Source organism: Camelina sativa, chromosome 20, assembly GCF_000633955.1.
Source record: "Camelina sativa cultivar DH55 chromosome 20, Cs, whole genome shotgun sequence".
Taxonomy (NCBI): domain Eukaryota; kingdom Viridiplantae; phylum Streptophyta; class Magnoliopsida; order Brassicales; family Brassicaceae; genus Camelina; species Camelina sativa.
The window spans coordinates 3484380-3505188 of NC_025704.1; the positions used below are offsets into that span (position 1 = coordinate 3484380).

Below are 20809 nucleotides of genomic sequence, written 5' to 3' on the forward strand. Positions count from 1 at the left end.
TTTTTTTTTTTTTTTTTTTTTTGTGTACCTTAGGGGATGGAATTGATGGGTCGTGATGATGGAGATATTCGGAAAAGGAGGTAAAAATTGATCATTCTTTTTTTTTTTTTTTTGTTCTTTGGGAAGAGATTTGTTGTAACTGTAAAAGATTGATTTATGATGTTCTTTTGTGTATGTGTTGATTAATGTTTATCAAATTATTTCAGTTGCATAAGTTTTAACATAAGTGGGTATGTCACTTCGCTTGGTGAGTATGATCTCACACGCGCGTTGAGAAAACATTTCGCTTCATGTGGTTGGATCAAAAGATTTTATATTCCAAGAGATCTTTAATTATGCTCCACTATGTATTTTCCAGCTCAAAGGTTTTAAATATTACTTTTGCTTTGTCTTCTCCTTGATTACAGCGTTGCTTTCATGGAGATTCAGGGAGACGAAGGCACAGGACAGAAGGTGTTGGAACTAAATGGAAGTGACGTGGGAGGGTGGAATGTAGTTGTTGATGCTTTGCCTAATCAGGGACCAGACAGTGCTTTTTGCCCAAAAGCTGCTGCTTTTAGAGCTCAATCCAAACGAAAAAACCAGTAATTTTTGGATTTTTTTTTTTTTTCTTTTTCCTTGTAGATTTGTATATTTTTATGTTCTTGTGTGTGTGTGTGTTGTTGATATCTGATACCATCATTATTGCAGAAGCACCACTTTTTTTGTTTCTGGATTTGACACTTCGCTTCCCGAGGCTTATATCGAGAGCTCTTTGAGCAAGTGTTTCTCTTCATGTGGAGAGATCACTGGTATTTCTCTCTGCAGAGGAGTTGGCGGTGTTCTCAAAAGGTTTGTTTGTGGCTTCTCCCTCCGATTTCTCCCCCAGCTCCCAAGTTTTTTTTATAACTAATAAACATGTTTGATCTTTTCCTTACAGCTCTGCTTTCATTTATATTTTGGGAGAAGGCGCATCAGAGAAGGCGCTGAAACTTAATGGAAGCGACGCTGGAGGATGGAAAGTATCTGTTGTGGTTTTAAGGTTACCGCAAAATACCAATGCTGTTATGAATAAAAGACGGTAAATTTCGATTTTCTTAGGAGGTGTTTGTATCTGTGGAGTTGATGATGTTCTTTGTGTTGTTGATTATAATAATATCATATCTCTTCTTATTTTATATGTTGCAGCTGCTTTGGGATTTCAGTTACGGGATATGACACTTCCCTTCCTGAGGATGATCTCAAGAGTGCCTTGAGTAAACATTTCCGTTCATGTGGAGAGGTCATGGATATTTCTATTAGCAGGAGTGACAGGTTTGTAGCTTCTTCCTCCAATTGTGAAAGTTAAAAAATGCTAGTAAACTGAAGAAGACTTGTGTTTTTTTTTTGTTGATTTTTTTACAGCAAAGCTTTAATTTATATTATGGGAGAAGGCGCAGGAGAGAAGGCGCTGGAACTTAGTGGAAGTTACATGGAAGGATGCAACGTAGTTGCCAAGGTTGATTCTGTACCGGATAAGAGCATTGGCTACCGCCGTTTCTTACAAGGCTGCCCAGGTACATCAATTTGTTTTTTTTTTGTTTTTGTTTTTTTGTGCTTTGGGATATCAAAGTTGACATATCATTAATTCGTCCTTTATTTTAGATATGAAGAAGGCTAAGATGACTACGGAGTAGAAAGCTCTCTCTATAGAAGAAGAAGAGAAGAACATATTCGAGACCCAAAATATATAAATGTGGGTATAGTCTAGGCCAAAAATATATTCCCGTTTCGTTACAACGACTAGTGAGTGGTATGCCGATCTATTCTATCCCGTCCAACGACTAATATAGACTTATAGAGTATCCCTTTCAGTTCAGCATGTATTATGTATCTGTACGTATTTGACAAAAAAAAAAAAAAAAAAAAATTAATCAGAGTGAGCGATGAGACTTAACTAAGGGAGAAATAAGTTAACCTTTCTAGATGGGCTAACGAGACAACTGCCAACTTTTTTTCGGTAATTAACCGGCGGAGACACTCAAATGATAAAAAAAATATGAGGGTATTTGAGAAGTAACACTAAAATTTTTAGAAAACGATAGACCGATCCAGTTAGGATCATTAATAGTTTTATATTTCTTAACTAATAGTAGTAGTAGTAGTTAGGATCATCAATCAGAAATTCATAATCTTTCAATATTTGTTTCTCATTATCCACACTCCTTAAACAATACTTTCTCAAAAAAATCCCATAAAAATAATAAGAAGTGTTACGTAGTGGAAGGGCTTTTCAGAAGCAAACATAAACCCAAAACTAAGCAGAAATTAAGCAAACATTAACCCAAAACTAAGCAGAAATTAAGCAAACGTAGAGTATTCCTAAGTCTTAAACCACCTCCATCCAAGCGAATTTTACTATCAACCCCATCCGTCGAGCTACATAGATATAACCACTTTCACCCCACCCAACACCATTAGAGTCCTGCAATTCAAAAGATAAGTCATCATATCCTGTACATAGCATAGTGTGATGCATCTCATGATCTTGAGCCAATTCTTCTGCTGTACGAAAGTAAACTTTCTGAAAACAAAAATAACAGTATTTGGGTTAAAGAAATCAAAAACTTTACACAACAAGTAAAAGACATTTCAGATTGAAACCAAAGTTGTGACTTACATCTCCTTGTATATCGGAGAGGCTATCAAATGATTGGATTGAAACAGCAACATGTAAGGTCTGGGTCTGGATTTGCTTTAAAATGACCTCTTCAAAAGCATCAACACCCAATGGAAAATCTTTGAGCAAGAAAATATCCCATCCATTAAGTTTAAATCTCTGGATATCAGAAGTTATTTTACAAATATTGTTTTACTTAATCAAAAGACTTACAATCTATAGTTTAAACTTACATCATCTACGATAGAGGTGTTGTAAGTCAAGGGTCGAACTTCTTCCAGAACTGTTCCCCTGTTTTCCAAGACCAGTAACGTAGAAGCTGGGTCAAATAAAGATCCCTCCCCACCCAACACCACCAGTGTCCTGCAATTCAAAGGAGAAGTCATCATATCATGTACATAGCATAGTTTTATATCTTCTTAATTAATATTAGTAGTTACTAGTTAGGATCATCAATCATAATCTTTCAATGTCGCTTCTATGATTGATGGAAGATTTTGCATTTCCAATCATGATGTATTTTTTCTGAAAACAAAAACAAACTCTCAAGATGCATATGCTCATGAATCTGGTTCCACTAATGATTAGTGTCATCCTTAAATCAAGTAGACATTTCAGTTTAACATATGTGCAACAGTGGTTCACCGAAGTCAACTTCACAAAAAAGCATAAGCTACCAATAACAAGGTAAACCAAAAAAAAAATCAAATTATTACCATTAGATCCTAAACTGACTCCTTTGATATCAAATGATAAATAACACCACAACCAAAATTATCATTAAATATGTGACTTGAAATTCCACAAACTGTTATACCTAACTCAGAAATTTCCGTCGTCTTATAGGTAGTTGTAGCTATCGAATGATAGGATTGTAACAAAAACATTAAATGTATGTATATGATGTATGACGAGTTCTTCAAAAGCATCATGACCAAATACATTTAAGCTTTTAATTTTAAAGCTTTCATGATTTCATTTGAGAAATTTGATTGACGCCTAGATTTCCCTAGTCAGAGTCGTCCACATGAATCTATGCAAATCTTAAATGTAGTTGAAAGGTCTTAAGATTAAAAATAACATATGTTCATACAAACATAAAAGCTTTACAATTAAAAATAGCATATGTTCTGCTTGTCAGTCCACTAGATAAATTATATAAGAAACTCCGAATCCGATAGAGAGAAGCAAGGAGAAACTAGTGGTAGCCTAACACTGTTTTGCTTCTTCTTCCTCTTCTTCCAAATGAGGAGGAAACAGGTCAGAAATAATCTCTTCCCTCCTCACTTTGCGAGCCCATACATCTTCCTTACCTTCATCGTCAAAGAGAGACTTCCACATGTCCAAAATGACAGACCTCATCGCTTCCCTCGCAAACCCATTCGCCTCTGAAACATCCTTGGCAGACCTCAACTTCTCCTTAACCTCCTTCAGAGCTTCTTCAACACGAGACGTATACTCTCGGCAATCTGAACCGCTTCCTGTTTCGAGCATACAGACAAGGTTGTGGATATAACTAATTCCAGCACCTAAAATCCCCCCCAAGTCGTCTTGACCAATTCCCATTGGAGGGACTTGCCACCATTATCATATTCTCCATTCTTATGTTTGACCAATCCCCATTGGAGCGACTTGCCACCAATATGATATTCTCCATTCTTATGTTTGATATTTCTTGAGTAGACATGATGCATAACACGAAGCAACCTTTCCCCAGCGGGATTACCAATTTTCCGGTCCCTTTTTAAATCTCCCCACAACTTCAAGCAGAACTGTAACACACTCCTATTTTCATCACACAGCAAAAACATCGACTCAGCCACACATAGCGAGAGCTCAAATCCCCTGCTTTGCAAATTCTTCCCTGCCAAACCAACAACAAAAAAAAGAAGTCGAAGTCAGATATGAAGACAGACTTTGTGTGGCGAGTTGAGGAAAACTCTCAAAGGGGCCTTAAAGTAAAGTACTACTGAATACAGTAATACACTGACCCTAGAATGTAAGGAGAAGTAACGGGCAGTGACATGGCAGGAATGCTCCAAAATAGGCTGAAACAGGTCGGTAAGAATCCTATTCCTTGTCACTTCTGGACTTGGTTCGCCAGCTTCTTCGTCGTCAAAGAGAGACTTCCACAGGTCAGATATGTTAGACGCAACTGTCTCCCTGGCAAAACCATTCAGCTCTGAAAGATCTTTTGCGGATACCAATTTGTCCTCTAGCTTCTTGAGAAGCTGTTGCTTGTAATTTTCAACAGCGGAAGATAACAGCCGATCACCGAAAGAGCAATCTTTCTTCCTGAGAAGCAAAACAAGGCGACGAATTGGAAGTGGTCTTGACGAATCCCCTGAGATTGCTCTTTCGGTGATTTGAAGTGGTCTTAAATTCGTCAATCCCCTCAAATTTGAAGTTTTATGTATACTTCAAATTCTTCATAATTTGGAGTTTTGAACAGTGACACTTTCAAATATCACTGTTCACAACTCCAAATTTGAAGTTTATCTTTTTTTCTGCATTTCAATCCCTAGATTTATATATCTTATAAATTATGTTTTTTTTATCATTTTAGTCCTAAAATTTATCACTTCAAATTCAAAGTATTTCACATATATTCTTACAAATTTAATTTTTACATATAAAATTAATTAAATATGTTTTAAATCAAATTAAAATATTAATATTTTATAAAAATTACATAATATTACAACAAAATATGATACTTAACATATTTAATACAAAATAAAGTAATACAATGAAATAAAATTACATGAACACATAAATATGACACAAATTAAAATACTAGAAAAATACTAATTATGAATAATATAAGGATTATGAACATTTCTAATTATGAATAATATAAAGATTAGTAACATTTTAATGTATGTTTTGGAGTTAATTATAAAAATTTTATGATTTTAAAGTAATTGTGAATAATATAAGGACTATAATGTAAAATACTTATTTTAAAAACTTCATATATGAAGTATACTTTTAGAGAAATTAAGACTCATACTTTATTTTTGAAGTTTGCATACTTCATTTTTAAAGTATCTCTTGGAGATGCCCTAAATCGTAACTGTATCAAAAGCTTCTACATCGTAGGTAAGGGAAAAGCATAAAATTAGAAGGGGGGTACGAAGCACAAACCTCGTCGTCGGCCCATTTTGTCAAAACCTACACTAAGGGAGGTTAAAAATTTGATCATAGTGTAATTAGTTTTTGTGGAATGCCTCATTTTTTCCTAGTCTTCCTCCTATTCCTCTGGCGCATAGTCTTTGTTAGACTCGTTCCCTTCATCTCCTACCTCTGCAACATCTCCATGTTGCAAAGCCAGGTGCTTCTGCAAAATAAGCATAAGGAAACCAAACATCACCACAGCTGGCTTATATAAAAACAACCAAAACCATATTAATTGACAATAACTTTGATCCTTACCAGAGGGGTTAGACTGAAAACCAACAGGACATTTTTGTAAATCAAGTAGACATTTCATTTTAACATATGTGCAACAGTGGTTCACCGAAGTCAACTTCACAAAAAAGCATAAGCTACCAATAACAAGGTAAACAAAAAAAAAATCAAATTATTACCATTAGATCCTAAACTGACTCCTTTGATATCAAATGACTATGAGATAAATAACACCACAACCAAAATTATCATTAAATATGTGACTTGAAATTCCACAAACTGTTATACCTAACTCATATGATGTGTGATGAGTTCTTCAAAAGCATCATGACCAAATGCAAAATCTTCTAGCCAACAAACATTACTTTCGGTAAGGTAAAATCTCTTAATAACATGCTACAAATACATGCATGAGCTATTTTATAAATGTTGTTTTACTGATTCAAAAGAGAGTACAATCTATAATTAAACTTACATCATATTCACAAGAGGTACGATTAATGTAGTAATTTAGTGTTGGAACTTCTTCTAGAACAATTCCCTGGTTTTCCAAGACCACTAACGCATCATCTGTGTTTAATAAAACTATGTCCTCACCTAACAATTGTTTGTTTCTGTTGCAGGATATACCCAATAGCCAAACACAAATCTATTTTAAAAATAAGCAAACTAACCTCATTTAAAATATATAATTTCGTTTAATTGTGAAATCTCAATTCAAACAAACATATAATTTTGTTTAGTTGTAAAATCTAATTCTAACTGTTCTTTTATAAACTCAAACCGATATATAATTTCGTTTAATTGTAAAATTTAAATCATAATCTTTAGTTATAAAACCATAATTCTCTTTTCTAAACCAAAACTTGCATATAATATTATTTAATTGTAATCTAAATTATGATTCTTTATAAATTCAGACACACATATCACCTTGTTTAATGTAAAATTTCAATTTAAATTATTAAATTTAAATTTTATTTTTAAATCAAACCTAAAATTTTATCCAAGTATACAATCAACGACTGGGTTGCTAAACCGGAAGATATATATATGAGTTGAGGAAGTGACTGAGCCTTTCTTATTAGTTTAGCCCGAAATGTTGAGAGAGGGTTCTGATGAAAAATTACAAAGCAAAAGTTTATTGACAAACAACTACAAATAGAATGGTGGATTCCAGTTATTGTCTACAAATAAATAGAAATCTAGCAAATACACAGACAAATCAGCAAAGCTAACCTCTGGATTCCATAGACATCACAGATTTTTACTGTTTCATCCAACTGGTTAATCTTTGTATTCATCTCAGATTAATATCTTGAATTTCGTCTTCAATCTGGATCCAAATGCAACTATCTGAGCTTGAACATTGCGCGCAGAGCTATCAGTCACTCGTTGAGGACCCGTATTGAATGTCAGAAGTTTCTGCAACAGTTTTGTTTAAATCATAGCTTTACCAGCCAATGAAGTGCTGATCCATATAGTACAGAACCTCTCCGCGTTGTCTGATCACATATAACTTGTGAAACCTGGTTGCCAGTAATTGTAACGTCAATATAAACCTTGCTAGTAATGATCCAAATTCCAAGCACATATAGAGTAATTCTTATTACCTTTTTTTCAATTGTAAGTGCATAAATGTTAAGAAGACAAAATAAAATCTTGGTCCGGAGCAAATACCTTGTAAGAAGGAGCTAGTGCTAGCTGGGTCCATGGCATCAGACCAAGGTTAGCAACAAGAAGCTAGCTTCTTATTGGTTTCAAAGCTGAGATTATATGCCAAATCATCAGCTGAATAGCTCTGCAACCACTCTTGGTAAGTATCCGCTGTTTCAATTAAAAGCGTTTGGCGTTTGACTCATTTTCTACTCAAAACAGCTATAACTGGAAATCTGCCGTTTTTTATTAGACCTGTAAGATAACATGATGTCTTAGAGTCTTCCACAAACTTATTGGTAGCATCAACAGCAAGTAGATAGTTCCTATCTACTGAAACCGGAAATTTTCCTTCATTAACCATTTCTCTGAATATCCCAAACCCGGCACTGATGTTTTCTCTTGACAGAAAAGAGCTTACAAGCGACAAGTATACAGCTGAATCAGGCTCCATTTCCTTTTCTTCCATCTCACGAAAATAAACCAAGGCTTCACTAGACCAGCCACACTTGCAAAGACCTTGAATAAGTGCCATGAAAGTAATTCTATTTGGATAGCAATGTTTGCCCTTCATTTCATTCCAACGAGAGACTGCTTCAGTAGGTCTACCACTAGCACATAGCCCATGGATTAAGCTAGTATAAGTAATAACATCAGGGTCTTTCTCATCCTCACACATGCTTGCTATATAAGACATGACCCGGTCAATCTCACCCTCCTTGCACCATCCATCTATCATACTGTTATAAGTAGCAACAGAAGGTTTTAGTCCTTTCGATACCATTTCGTTAAACACGTTATCAGCTTCCGTAGTTCGACATGCTTTACATAGAGCCTTTATCAATACATGATATGCAATCACATCAGGGCAATGACCTTTGGTACATATGTCTCGAAATAACTCTAAACCTCTATCTACTCCCTCATTTTTAATGACGCCATCAATTGCAGCAGTAAAGGCAACCATGTGACCAAGGAAACCTTCTCCAGCCACATCATCAAGGTATTTACAAGCATCCACAGCCATCCCATTCTCACAAAGTTTTTTGACAAGCAAAGTCGAATGCTTTATCCATGGCTCAAATCCATAAAAACGCATCTTTTTCAGCAGATGGAGTGCCCCTGCAGTATCGCATCGTTCAGCCAAGCAACCATAAATACAATTAAGTGTGAATTGACTTGGTTCAACTCTGCCATCCTTCATTTCTCCTAAGAGTCTCAAGCTCTCTTCCGACCTTCCTTCTTTACACATCCCCTCTATTATGTTGTTGTACATCATAAGACTTGGAGTAAGGCCATTCTGGACAATATCACGTAACAAGGTCACTGCCATATCCAGCTTGTTAGCTTTGACTAAGCAGTCAATCACAATGCTAAGAGAATCTGAATCTGGGAGGATCGCTTTATTATAATCCTTAAGAAGCTTGATAATCTCAGACACACCATCCGACTCATGATTTCCCATGAGGTTCTGAATAAAATTGTAAGCCTCGTGCACCAAATCATTCCTAATAAACCCCTTCAATAAAGATTTGTAAAGAAGCATCACAGATTTTGTGTCAATGTCTCCAATGATCACTTTTGTAATCCGACTTAATTCACTTTCTTCAGAAAATGAACATATTAGCTTCCCAAGTATTCCTCTATCAGGTAAAATTCCTGATCTCTTAATCTCCAAATACAAACTAAGAGCCATCTCAAGATCTCTAACCTTGCAAAGCCCACCTATCAACACATCATACAATGCAATATCACCATTCATACCCATCCGACACATTTTCTCAAACAACAGAAGCGCTTTATCAACACGAGACTCCTTTACAAACCCATGAATCAAAACACAATATGTCTTATTGTTCAACCTAATATGGCGTTCTTCTAACATCTCAATCAACTCAAACGCCTTATCCACATGACCCCACTTGCAAAACGACACAACCAAGATTGTAGAAACATGTTCATCAAGCCAATCTCGACTAAGAATCTCATTGAAAACACTCAACGCACTCTCAGACATCCCAGTGTTACAGTAAACCTGCAAAACTGGTGTAAGAGTAAACTTATCAAAACTCAACCCGTAGTCCCTCATCTCATTCAACCTCGCCTCAACCAACTCAACCGAGCTTGAATTAGACTTAGAAATCGCTTCTAACAAACAGTTATAACTATAAGCATTGGGAACACAAAGACCCATCTCTCTAACTCGATCAAAAACACAACTTGCTTCTTCCACCAGCCCAGCATTACCCAAACACCTAATAAAATACCCTAAAGCTCCAGGAGACATTAAACAACGAGAATTCAAAACATCTCCAACCAAAGCTTTCAGTGAGGCATTTTGTCGAGCACGTGATAGGATAGAAGCCATGGCATTGTAAGCATACATATCGTTTCTATAACCATCCTGTTTAGAAACCCAATTGAAGAACTGATAAGCCAAACCCCACCTTTTGAATCCATTCAAGACGGTTTCGACTACCTTGGTGTTTAGCTCTGGAGCGAGTCTCAGTAACTCAGGGTCGTCAGGTGAAAAGGGTTGTCTTGTGAAGATGACGATTATGTTATGGGCAAGCTTGGTTTGATTGGGATGGAGGAGGAATCTGGTGTTATCTAGCTTCGTGGTGAATGGTCTGTGAAGTTGTTGTTGTCTAGAGAATCGATGGCAAAGATGTGCGATTCTCAAGAAGGCCATGAGAAGAAGAAAGAACACACAAATCAGTCAGTCCCCAATTTTTGATTTTTTTCCTAAACCCTTTCGTTTTTTTCGCACCTGAAGACCGCGTTTGGCTTATGCAATTTTCGAGAATCGAGTTTGAAACGCGAGTTTTGCAGACGTGATTTTAAGTTGAATAAAAAGTCAACTGCGACAAAAGTCAACCTTAAGCGTAATAATATACTACCAAATATTGTTTATAATGCTTTTTCTTCTTATCATTAGTAAATTAGTATCACTTCGTCAAGTGATGATATTCATACAAATATTAGCAATAAAACAAACGCAATAAGTCAATAACGCAACACGAAACATAGAGGCATGCATAATTTTTTTTTTTATTGCCGTGGGTTAACGCTTAACAGTAGCAGTGGCATTGTCCTCCGTGAGACATAGGTTTGCAGAAACCGCCTTTTCCGTTGCTGCAGCCATCGCGACACCAACTGTTGCATCTCTCCTTGTCATTGTTTGTATTGCACTTTCCAAATTTCGGGTGGCTATTACAACACAATGAACCACTCTCTACATTATATCCTTCAACATCTGCCAACATCACACAAAAGTTTAAACAGTTTTTTTTTTCTATAATGAGTTTATGGAAAACTAACAAGTTTGTATTGAAACACAAAATAAATTACGTAAACACTTGTTTTAACCTTATAAGAAAGAAGACGTACCGACTGAGAAAAAGAGAACAAGGAGCAAAACACAAGAAAAAGCTTTCACACTGGCCATTATTGTTAATCTTCTTTTTAGATTTTTAAAAGTGTCTAATTAGGCTTGGAATTGTTTTCAGATAAAAAGAAAGTTATACTTTGTTCATATTTATACCAATTGTATTCCGCATTTAGTTAATCTGTTGATGAAAACAAACTTCTTTTTTTGCTAATTATGTTGTAACGTTTAATTTTATTTTTGGAAAATTTAAACCTTGCTTTCATGTTCTGTTGTGACTTCTTCTTGTCCAATTAGATATTGTCATAAACACAAATGTGCTTTTCTTAATTTCTGAAGGTCCAAAAGTTTTATATCTGAACTATTCTTTTCAGCCCAATTAGTGCTTATCATAAATCTGGCTGCATCGCTGGAGCTCGACGTTGAGCTTAACAAGAGGTGTCGTGTGTCACTAACTACACTTTAATCCGCGGTATACCGCGGAGTAATTTTTTTTAATTAAAAAATGAAAATATAAGTTGTATTTGTTTGTTAGACTTGTTGTTACGATTATGGTTAAAATTGTATAATTATATTTTGATTATTAATTTTAGGCTTTAACCCTTAGTGTACTTATGATAACTTGTTTTTACATAATTATAATTTAATCGACTTAATTAATATGTTCAGTATTTTGATATTGATAGAGTATTAGAATGTGTAGGTCAAAGCCCATTTTGACAATAAACTTGTGAATAATTACTTAATTCTTTTATATAGATTTTAACCTGATATACAACATGAGATTATGTTTTTTTCCAAGTTTTCTATAACTAACAAAAAAAATTATGTTGGATAAAATATAATTTTTTTTTTTATAAAATAACATTGAGATATTTGTTATTCTATTTGCTTTATGTATATAGAAATTATAATTTTCATTTGGCAGTATATTAAAATTATAGTTTTCATTTGGAATTCTATTTTCTTTAAATATAGCAAAACTATAATTTTTAATTAATAAATTTGAAATCGATTATATATATAAAATATTAGATTGTTTGTTTTTTCTAGAAAAAAATTGAGATATTTTAATTTTAAAGGAAGACAAGAAAAGTATTTTGGAGATATTTTAGGAATATTTGTTTAATGTAAAGATTGTGTAACTATAAACCGAAATTAGTTTTTTTTTCTCGTCTGATATAAATCAATTTAGTAGAGATATTTTAGGAAAATAATTGATTTTCTCGATTTTTGTATATTATGAAGATAATCGATTTTGATTTCCATATTTTATTTATTACTCTTTTGTGCAATTTTGTAGGGATATGTAAATAATTTTTTTAATAAGTTAAATTTCAAGGGTAGAACAAAAAATATACTTTAAAATGTATATATAGATACTGGAGGAAAAAAACGAAGAAAACACAAAATTCCTAAGAGGGGGTTATTGGTTCTATGATTTTAATGGATTTTAGAAATCCAAACAAAAATCATGTGTTATTCAATCATAGATTTTAAAATACTTATCAAAATTATGTGTTATTGGTTCTATGATTTACACATACTTGTTAAAATCTCATGTTATTCATTTAATGATTTGTTTTTGGATTTCAAAATCTACATTATGTTTTTAATGGATTTGAAAGTGTAAACTAGAAGGATTCAAATCCAAGGATAAAACATGTTATTTCAAAATCCATGTGTTTTAGTTTTTAGAATTTACAATTCTATATGAATTAAAAATCACCTCTCCAATAACAGCCCCAAATGAAAGTATAATGATTTGAAATGAAAGCATATGGATTGTAAAATAAGACGTTTTACCTACAGACTTTAATTTTCTATATATTCTTCACTCAAATACATTCAAATCCATTTAAATTATAATGTAAATTTTGACTTCAAAAATAAATCAACTAATAACATCGGATTCTGACAAATAGATATAAATTACAGATTGAATTAGTGATTAAATAACACATGAATTTGATAAGAGTTTTAAAATCAACATTAAATAAGACATGATTTTTTTAGAGATTTAAATACATTAAAATGCATGATTGAATAAATCTCCTTAATTAGTAAGAGGTTCGGCCTAGCATGCTCTCATGCCAGGGAGGAGAATGGTCCACTGGAGTTATCGAGGCTTGCTACTTTTATAATGATTCTTACTTTCTAGTGTTGCCTCTGTTCTTTTATTATTTTCGAATGCTGATGTGCAAAAACGTCAAACGAATAACGATGAACCCAAGGTGAAGGCGTAGCCACAGATTCCAAGTCCTTGATCATCATATATCTCGTTTCAAACTCATCGGATTCTGGAAAAAATTTGGCACAAGCCAAACGAGCGTTCGCCAAAATGTATGTCGCGATCTCTCTATCTCCTTGTCTCCCTTTGTAACCATCCCACTCGAAAGCTTCAAGACTGTACAACAAACACTTGGGAACATAATTCGGTCGCTTCCAGCAATCCGGGGTTTCTTTACTAGAAAAACCAAGCACATGTTCCTAAGACCAAATTAGCAAACAATACAGTTAACATGAGTCAAACACCCATATCCGGCCGGAAACTTTATTAGGGTAAACACAAAAGCATAATAAAGCAAACCGCTTACATCGTGAGTTTGAGAACTCTTAGTTTGGGAGAATGTTGGAGCATATGAGTGAGAAGATCCCACCAACCTTTGAGCACATGTATTCAGTTAAACCCATAACCTGAAGGAGACATAACCTGTACACCAACAACAACCACAAAGTTAAACCCTGCCTTAGGGTAAACATAGGGTAAACACATGTATTCAGTTCTGTTAGTATATATGGTACACCTCTGAGAGTGATAAACACAGAGAAAGCCTGCGAACAGAAGTAAGAGCTTTCATAAAGTTTTGGTTAATTAACTCCATGAGTAATGTCAACATGTGCCTCTTCTAACATAGGCATATTCTCCATTCGATGGAAGTCGTAAAGGAAGTTATCTCCAATGTGAAGGTGGACGAGAGAAGGAGTATCTATCACCAACACATTACCCTTTTCACCCCTCCCGAAATTGATCACCTTTAGTTTCCGTAAAGAAGGCACAACGAGAGTGACGTCCAGCTCATTGTGTTCCACAATAAGTTGTTCGAGTTTTGGACAACCAGATAAAAGCCTCGGAAGAGAATCCTTTTCCGGGTACTCCACATGATCAAGGTGCATAAATTTTAGAGACGGGAGACAAACATAAAGAGGAATATCCAAACGAATGCAACGCATGAGTATCAAGGTTTGCATGTGTATAGGCTACTCGGCAAACGAATGAAAACGCTCTTTAGGACATCAATTTTAAGCTCATGCACACGGTGACCAACTGCAGTGTCAATCCATATTCCAATATCTACGACTTGACACTCGGAACCAAGCTTGAGATATAAGCTTTGTAGAAACGGTGCCTTGTTTAATTAACAACAAGCTCCTGTAAACAAACTGAGTGAAGCTCTTATAGTCGCCATCACTGTGACTGCTATCATCATACTCAAGTTTTGACACTAAACTCCAAAGAAATTGCCATCTTTTCGACAAAAGACTTGTGGCCACGGTATGTTTTGTCGGGACAAGTGATAGTATTCCAGTGAGCAACTCGTCTGGAAGTTGACTGATGATGTCCATGCCACTCGGATTTGCTGTAAAACTGCAAACACAAAGATAAAAAGAAGAATTAATACGCTCTGCATAGTTGCTTGACGAATCAAAATGTTTACGATTGGACACTTCAGTCTAGGGAACCTAAAAGGGTTAAAGCCGAGGCTTGACATCATCAAATATAGTCTAACAGTAACAAACATATCACTCGTACGTTCTCGAACATCGTTTTCAAGAATCAACTTAATGGCCATGAAATCATATCAACATATAACTGTACCCTAACTAAACAATCTGACAGTCAGATCCCAGTTTATACGTCATGAATCAAGATTCATAACAAAAGAAAACGACACAATGCTTCGCAAATACCGCCCTCTGGTGAATAGAAAGTACGATAGGCAGCTGCTACTGCAACTAGATCTGATAACTTTCAGCACAAGAAAACAGATTAGGTTTTTTTGCATAATTTCACAGGCAGCTGTTTCTTGCGCAACAATCTAGAAACGCGGTGGCTAGGTTTCACCTTTTACGGTGACTTTGACAGATCAGACGGCTTCCTTGACACTTAATATATCGGAATCGTTTATATTTTTCCGTAATTCACCTCTACATACCCCAACCTGAAACTGCAACTATAACTAAAACTGATTCAGTCAAATATAATGGAGGATTTACGGTTTTTACGTTAACACGTTTCCGGTGGTGCTAGATATCCTCGGTTTTCCTTTTCCCGTGGTGATCTCCTCCTCCTTAACAAAAACGAACGAACACACCACAACAACTACGACAACGACGTCTCAGGAACTCAACACCAATAGCGATGACGGATTTGGCTCTTTTAGGTGGTGGCTGCTCAGCCTGCTTTTTTATTAAGGAGTTCATTATAATGGGCCTTTCTTAATTTTCCAAAGGCCCAAGATATTTTTATAGGAAAAGCCCAATTAGCACTTGTGTTAGGAGGAGAGGAGCCTACTGGAAGTTAAAATTTGACTTCTTCTCCGATTTGGCTGCACCGCCGGAGCTTTACAAAGAGGAGGTGTCGTGTTGAAGATCAAAAATCTTAAAACCATGGCTTCTCCGATCAATTCTCAGAACACGGGTAAAAATAAAACCTCCTTTTAGCTCTCTTTTTTCATTCGCCGGCCGATTCGACTCAGTATTCTAGGGTTTCTTTGTAATTCCCGAGATTTTGTGTTCTTGTTTTCAAGTTACGTTGAAGTTAAAGGATATAGTAATTTATACAATGTGGAATCAGAAGAATAAGTTTTTTATTGTCTATATATTGATTTGATGAGTCTAATTTTGGTATTGTCTACTACATGTTAACAGTTTCGGATGACGATGAGATTGATTACTCCATCAAACCAGAATTCTATGATTCAGATCTTGATGATAAAGATGACCTTTGGATGGTTTGCAAGAGAGATGGTCGTCCTTCTGATGCTGTACTTAGCTGTCCAGCTTGTTTCACCACTGTCTGCTTAGAGTGTCAGAGGTAATTTCTAATATTTTCTTAGAACTTGGTGTTTTTCATCTTCTTAGTTTATTATATCAATTCGAGTTCTCAATGTTGCTGCTAGTATTCCCATTGTTCCATCTCGAAACATGTGTTTGCTTCATGATACAGTAACTTGCTCGATCCTGTAATTAGAGATTCTAGGCCATTGTTACAGGCTTTAGATTTAGGAGTGACAAACTTGATAGGATGCAAAACTGTTCACGGCCTGATTTACGAGAAAATCAAACACTTGTGTGTTTCATCATAACCCGTGTTTTATCTTCTTCATAGATTGTCTATATCCCATCGAACCTTTGATTTCTCAATGTTGCTAGATTCCATTGTTCAATATCAATCCCCACTAATGTGTTTGCTTCCTGGAGTATATATTGATAGTAACTTGCTAGATTCTGGAATGTTGACTTGATTTGGAGATTATTGACCATTGTTACAGGCTCTAGATATCATCAACATGTGAAAATCCAAATATTCGTTTTAGGCATAACAAATCTTCATAGAATCCAAAGCGGTTTGTGGCTTTAATTCTAATCCTTTTCCTAAAACCCTAGGTACTATCCACTACCAACCGCCTAGGCTATTACAATGTTCATGCAATAGAGACTAAGATAAGGACTTATCACAATGGATTTCGTTCTGTTCTCTTCAAGATATTGTCTTGTTTATAAATTTATCCCTTTGAACTTCTTTGAGCTGTGTGAATCGACAGATGAACTTGTTTTAGTAATTATTATCTGCGGAAATCAGATTGAAACAAGTGAGTGTAAAACTTTTGCAGGCACGAGCAGTACGTGACACAGTACAGGGCAGTATTTGTGGTCAATTGCAGAGTAGATAAAGACACAGTTTTGCAACAAAAAGGAATGCCCTCGAAGATTGGTAAAAGAAGGAGAGATTCGGAGATGCAAGAAACTGGTTCTGCAGAGAGCGAACAAGTTAACCGGGTCTTTTGCTCAGCTTGTTCGACAGAGATCGGAGTAGTCGATAGTGAAGAGATCTACCATTTCATTAATGTCATTCCAAGCGAGCCTTAGAACAACCTGGTTTTATGATTTACTTGTTTGTAACGGTTTCAGAAAGCAAGTGATTAGGATTATGGTTTCGGTAGTTTGCGTTTTGTCTTTACGTTTCAGTGTATATTTGATAGTTTCGAAAAAAAATAAGTCATTTGAGAATTTTGACTGACGACGCCTATATTTCCCAAGTCAGAATCGTCCACATGATTATCAAACAAATACCAAATATAAAGCGAGTAGAAAACTTGGTTACAAAGATAATTTTGATATTGGTTACAAAGATAATTTTGATATTGTGATTCACCGAAGACCTCTATTAGACCATCTCCAATGTATATTTCTATTTTTTTCTCTAAAATAGAGCGAGCATTGTTGAGGTGAGAATAGAATTACTCTATATATAGAGCAATCCTATCATTTTCTCTTTATTAACGTATGTCTCTATATTCTTTGATTTGTAATAACAAGATTCCCAAAGTTAAATCGATGTTACGGGGGGAAAAGGATTAATCGATGGTCGCAGCTTGCCTTGGTCTCCGAACCAAACGTCTTCTAATTCAACGCTAGTCAATATGGCAGGAGAAGATAAAGCGATCCTCTCAGTTTATTGCACGAGATGACGTGGATTATTCTAATTGGTGGAGTAAGCTAAGAAAATCTAGGGAGGGCATCATTCAACCCAAATGAGAAGAAGAAAGATATTTGTATGAAACACGAGTTGATTCTCTCTCTTTAAGACAGAAGTGTCACTTTCTTGTAGTTTCGTCCACAACCCATAAATAATTTCCATTAAATTCATAAATATACGCAGATGAGAATGGGCTCCAGCTGTTTAACACATTTGACAATTGTCAAATGATTCGTACACCTATACTAATATTTTTTTTCTAAACAAATATATGCATTTTTGGTAATTGGTGATCATTACAAATTGTTTATAGGGGAAACGTCCTATTTCCCCCTCGGAACTATTATATCGTACCATATCCACTCCGATCTTTGACCTCGTTCTGTATTTCTCTCAAACTTAACTGCTTTACCTATTTTTACCCGAATCCATAATTCTATTGCTATTTCTCCATTGACTTTGGTTTAAATGGTTTTGAAATTAAATCTGATTATAAACCCACATAAAACCGGTATGAAATCAATTTATAACCCAAGTAACATATACAACCCGACCCGTCATGTTCTTCACTCGAAATCAAAAATCCCTAAATTTGTTTTGTAAAAACCCTAAACGGCTAAACCAGAAGAACAAATCATGAACAATTTTGAGGTAAAGAACATTAAATTGTTATAGAGAATGAGAAGAATAAGGATATCGAAAATCAAAACATATATTCACCAATGCTTAGGCTTAGCTGATAGCTAATCTGGAGTCTACAACGAGTCAAGCTGAAAAAAATGTACTTATTCTCCATGAAGGAGCTCTTGAATCTGCAAACACTGACACGATTCCTGGATTTTTGTTTTTTGGATCGAGTGCATATTGATCTCTCTACAAACGGATAAAAGAATATCACAATCTCTCAGCAATTTTGTTTATTTCTTTGGTAGATTTTTCAAAGTCCATCTCTCTCTCTCTCTCTTTCTCTCTTCAGCGTGACTATGTGGAATTAATTTATAATTTTTGTTATGGATTGTGTGAATTTAAAAACGATTATTGATCTCTCTCTTTCTCTATTTTTGTGTTGATACAGGGGAGACTGGAGAGTTTAGCTTAACCAACTTTGAAGATGGTCTTTTGTCATCTGCGTATATGGTTAGACTTCTTGTTGGTTCTCCAATAATCGCTGGATTGTCGAAAATATATACTTTTATAAACAGAATAATTTGTTTTTAGGTATATGTGTACTTAAAAGTCATTGTTTTGATTATCTGTCTTTTTATGATTGTTTGCAGGGTTTTGAAAAGAAGAAAACGAGAGGAAGAAGAAGACAAATCGATTTGGGAATTTTTGATTTTAGAGTTTTTTAGGTTTAGTTTTGTAATTGGGTTGAATTTTGGTTTAATCTGGTTAAATAAGTTCATTAGTTGGTTAGTCAAATAGTAAACCAACAGTAAACCGTATATTAACCAAGTTTCATGGGGTAATAGATAATATATGATATTCCGATGGGGAAATAAAAATAAAACTATGGATTCGGGTAAAAATAGGTGGAGCAGTTTAGTTTGAGGGAGATATAGAACGAGGTCAAAGATCGGAGTGTATCTAGTACGATATGATAGTTACGAGGGGGAAATAGGACGTTTTCCCTTGTTTATATGTAATTTTTTCCAGCTAACCCCACAACTAATCATTCAGAAAATCCCCATTAATCCACTCAACTAAATAAAAAGCCGGTCATTAATAACTAGTACTATTTGTTGTCTCTTAACTTTTGAATCAACGTTTTTTTTTCCTTTTTGTAACTAAATTTAAATGAATCCTAGCAACTAAAAAATTACTTCATGTCTCTAGTTTGGTGGGTTTCCCAGCTGTGAGTCGTAGTTAGCTCATTCTGCTACTTCTGAGAATTTAAGATGCAGCAAATTTTTGGTTTTACTTTTACCGCTTTTGGTGATTCCTGACCTCACTTATATTTGACGTCTTTAAGAAGTTAGTATATAAGTAACTCATAATCATAGCAAATATAATCACGATAATATAGTATATAATGTGAATGATAGAAATAATTTGCAAAGAGAGTTGCTACGAAATAATTTAGAAGAACAAAATCTGGAGGCAACGACATATCAAAATCGGCGTATCTGCCAGGTGGGCACGACTACTTTTGATAATGTCACGCTCCAAATCATGGAAAATATTATTTTATTAGTATTGCTTAATGGGAAATATTACTACGAATTATGATTTATACAAAATTGAACGCACGAACGCATATTATTTTGTGGGGGTCGCACTGGTTTTAAATAGTAATCAGTGTCATAAAGCGCCTAGTTGTCATTTTATTGGAGCTATTTCTCTTTACTAGAAAACTATAATACTAATCAAAAATTATTAACTAGATAGATCATAGATGTGAAACTAACTTTAAAAAGTAGTCGTAAGAAACAAAATCGTAAAAAAAAAAAATGAAAAACTCGTAATCAGTGTGGGTATAAAGTCTACTCACCAATCAACAACCTCATTGATTGTCTCTTATTCCACATCTGACTCCCTAGACGACTGACTATGTACCATATCTTTTCAACTATCGTGGAAACTGAAAGCAGCTTTTGTCTTAATTGCAATCTAATTTTTTCTCCTTAAAAAAAAAAAAAAACCTCAAGAATTTAATCGGTGATTTAAACACAACCTTTCTCTAGTTAACGATTCACATTATTTCTGCACTACTACTAACGACAAGACTTTTTTTCTATACTATTCGTGAATAAAGTCCCCTCAAGGCTTAATTAAGCTTTGGGCTGTGAATTAAGCAACCATTATAGATCAGTTCGAACGGGGACCTCAACCACTAAACCTAAAAACTTAAATTCTCCTGCCGGACCGTGGTCCCAAACGCTAACTACTACAGTCAACACCAAGGTCAAGCGCGTGAGCTTCAAACTCTTCCTGAACCAAAAAAAAAAAAAAA

The 20809-nt window shown here is 34.9% G+C and overlaps 4 protein-coding genes and 1 pseudogene across 4 annotated transcripts in view; 2 read left to right on the top strand and 3 right to left on the bottom strand.

The window, feature by feature from the left end:
• The window catches only part of LOC104769036 (nucleolin 1-like), a 2100-nt gene extending 229 nt beyond the window's left edge, over positions 1–1871 (top strand). The window contains exons 2-8 of the mRNA XM_010493158.1: positions 34–80; positions 408–584; positions 691–831; positions 920–1060; positions 1168–1293; positions 1384–1535; positions 1624–1871. Coding sequence (XP_010491460.1) covers positions 34–80; positions 408–584; positions 691–831; positions 920–1060; positions 1168–1293; positions 1384–1535; positions 1624–1655 — 816 coding nt within the window. The 3' untranslated portion in view covers positions 1656–1871. The remainder of the gene's footprint in view (positions 1–33; positions 81–407; positions 585–690; positions 832–919; positions 1061–1167; positions 1294–1383; positions 1536–1623) is intronic.
• Positions 7126–10450, bottom strand: LOC104769038 (putative pentatricopeptide repeat-containing protein At5g08310, mitochondrial). Its single transcript, XM_010493159.2, has 2 exons — positions 7730–10450; positions 7126–7578 (listed from the first exon to the last, which is right to left on the bottom strand). The coding sequence occupies exon 1, from the start codon at positions 10395–10397 to the stop codon at positions 7908–7910; it is 2490 nt and encodes an 829-aa protein (XP_010491461.1). The 5' UTR covers positions 10398–10450; the 3' UTR covers positions 7126–7578; positions 7730–7907.
• Positions 10777–11153, bottom strand: LOC109131359 (putative defensin-like protein 25). Its single transcript, XM_019242246.1, has 2 exons — positions 11096–11153; positions 10777–10961 (listed from the first exon to the last, which is right to left on the bottom strand). Exons 1-2 carry the CDS (start codon positions 11151–11153, stop codon positions 10777–10779), a joined length of 243 nt encoding a protein of 80 aa, XP_019097791.1.
• LOC104772166 lies at positions 13251–14720 on the bottom strand (annotated as a pseudogene).
• On the top strand, positions 15676–17397 carry LOC104769039 (E2F-associated phosphoprotein-like). The gene is made up of 3 exons (XM_010493160.2): positions 15676–15795; positions 16026–16191; positions 16991–17397. The coding sequence occupies exons 1-3, from the start codon at positions 15765–15767 to the stop codon at positions 17244–17246; spliced, it is 453 nt and encodes a 150-aa protein (XP_010491462.1). The 5' UTR covers positions 15676–15764; the 3' UTR covers positions 17247–17397.

Bases quoted from the DNA above. Each gene is read 5' to 3' on its own strand.
- LOC104769038 (XM_010493159.2), bottom strand. From the start codon at position 10,397: ATGGCCTTCTTGAGAATCGCACATCTTTGCCATCGATTCTCTAGACAA.
- LOC109131359 (XM_019242246.1), bottom strand. From the start codon at position 11,153: ATGGCCAGTGTGAAAGCTTTTTCTTGTGTTTTGCTCCTTGTTCTCTTT. The intron at 10,962-11,095 runs GTACGTCTTCTT...TGATGTTGGCAG, and splicing joins TGTTCTCTTTTTCTCAGTCG to ATGTTGAAGGATATAATGTA.
- LOC104769039 (XM_010493160.2), top strand. From the start codon at position 15,765: ATGGCTTCTCCGATCAATTCTCAGAACACGG. The intron at 15,796-16,025 runs GTAAAAATAAAA...ACATGTTAACAG, and splicing joins GATCAATTCTCAGAACACGG to TTTCGGATGACGATGAGATT. The intron at 16,192-16,990 runs GTAATTTCTAAT...AAACTTTTGCAG, and splicing joins GTCTGCTTAGAGTGTCAGAG to GCACGAGCAGTACGTGACAC.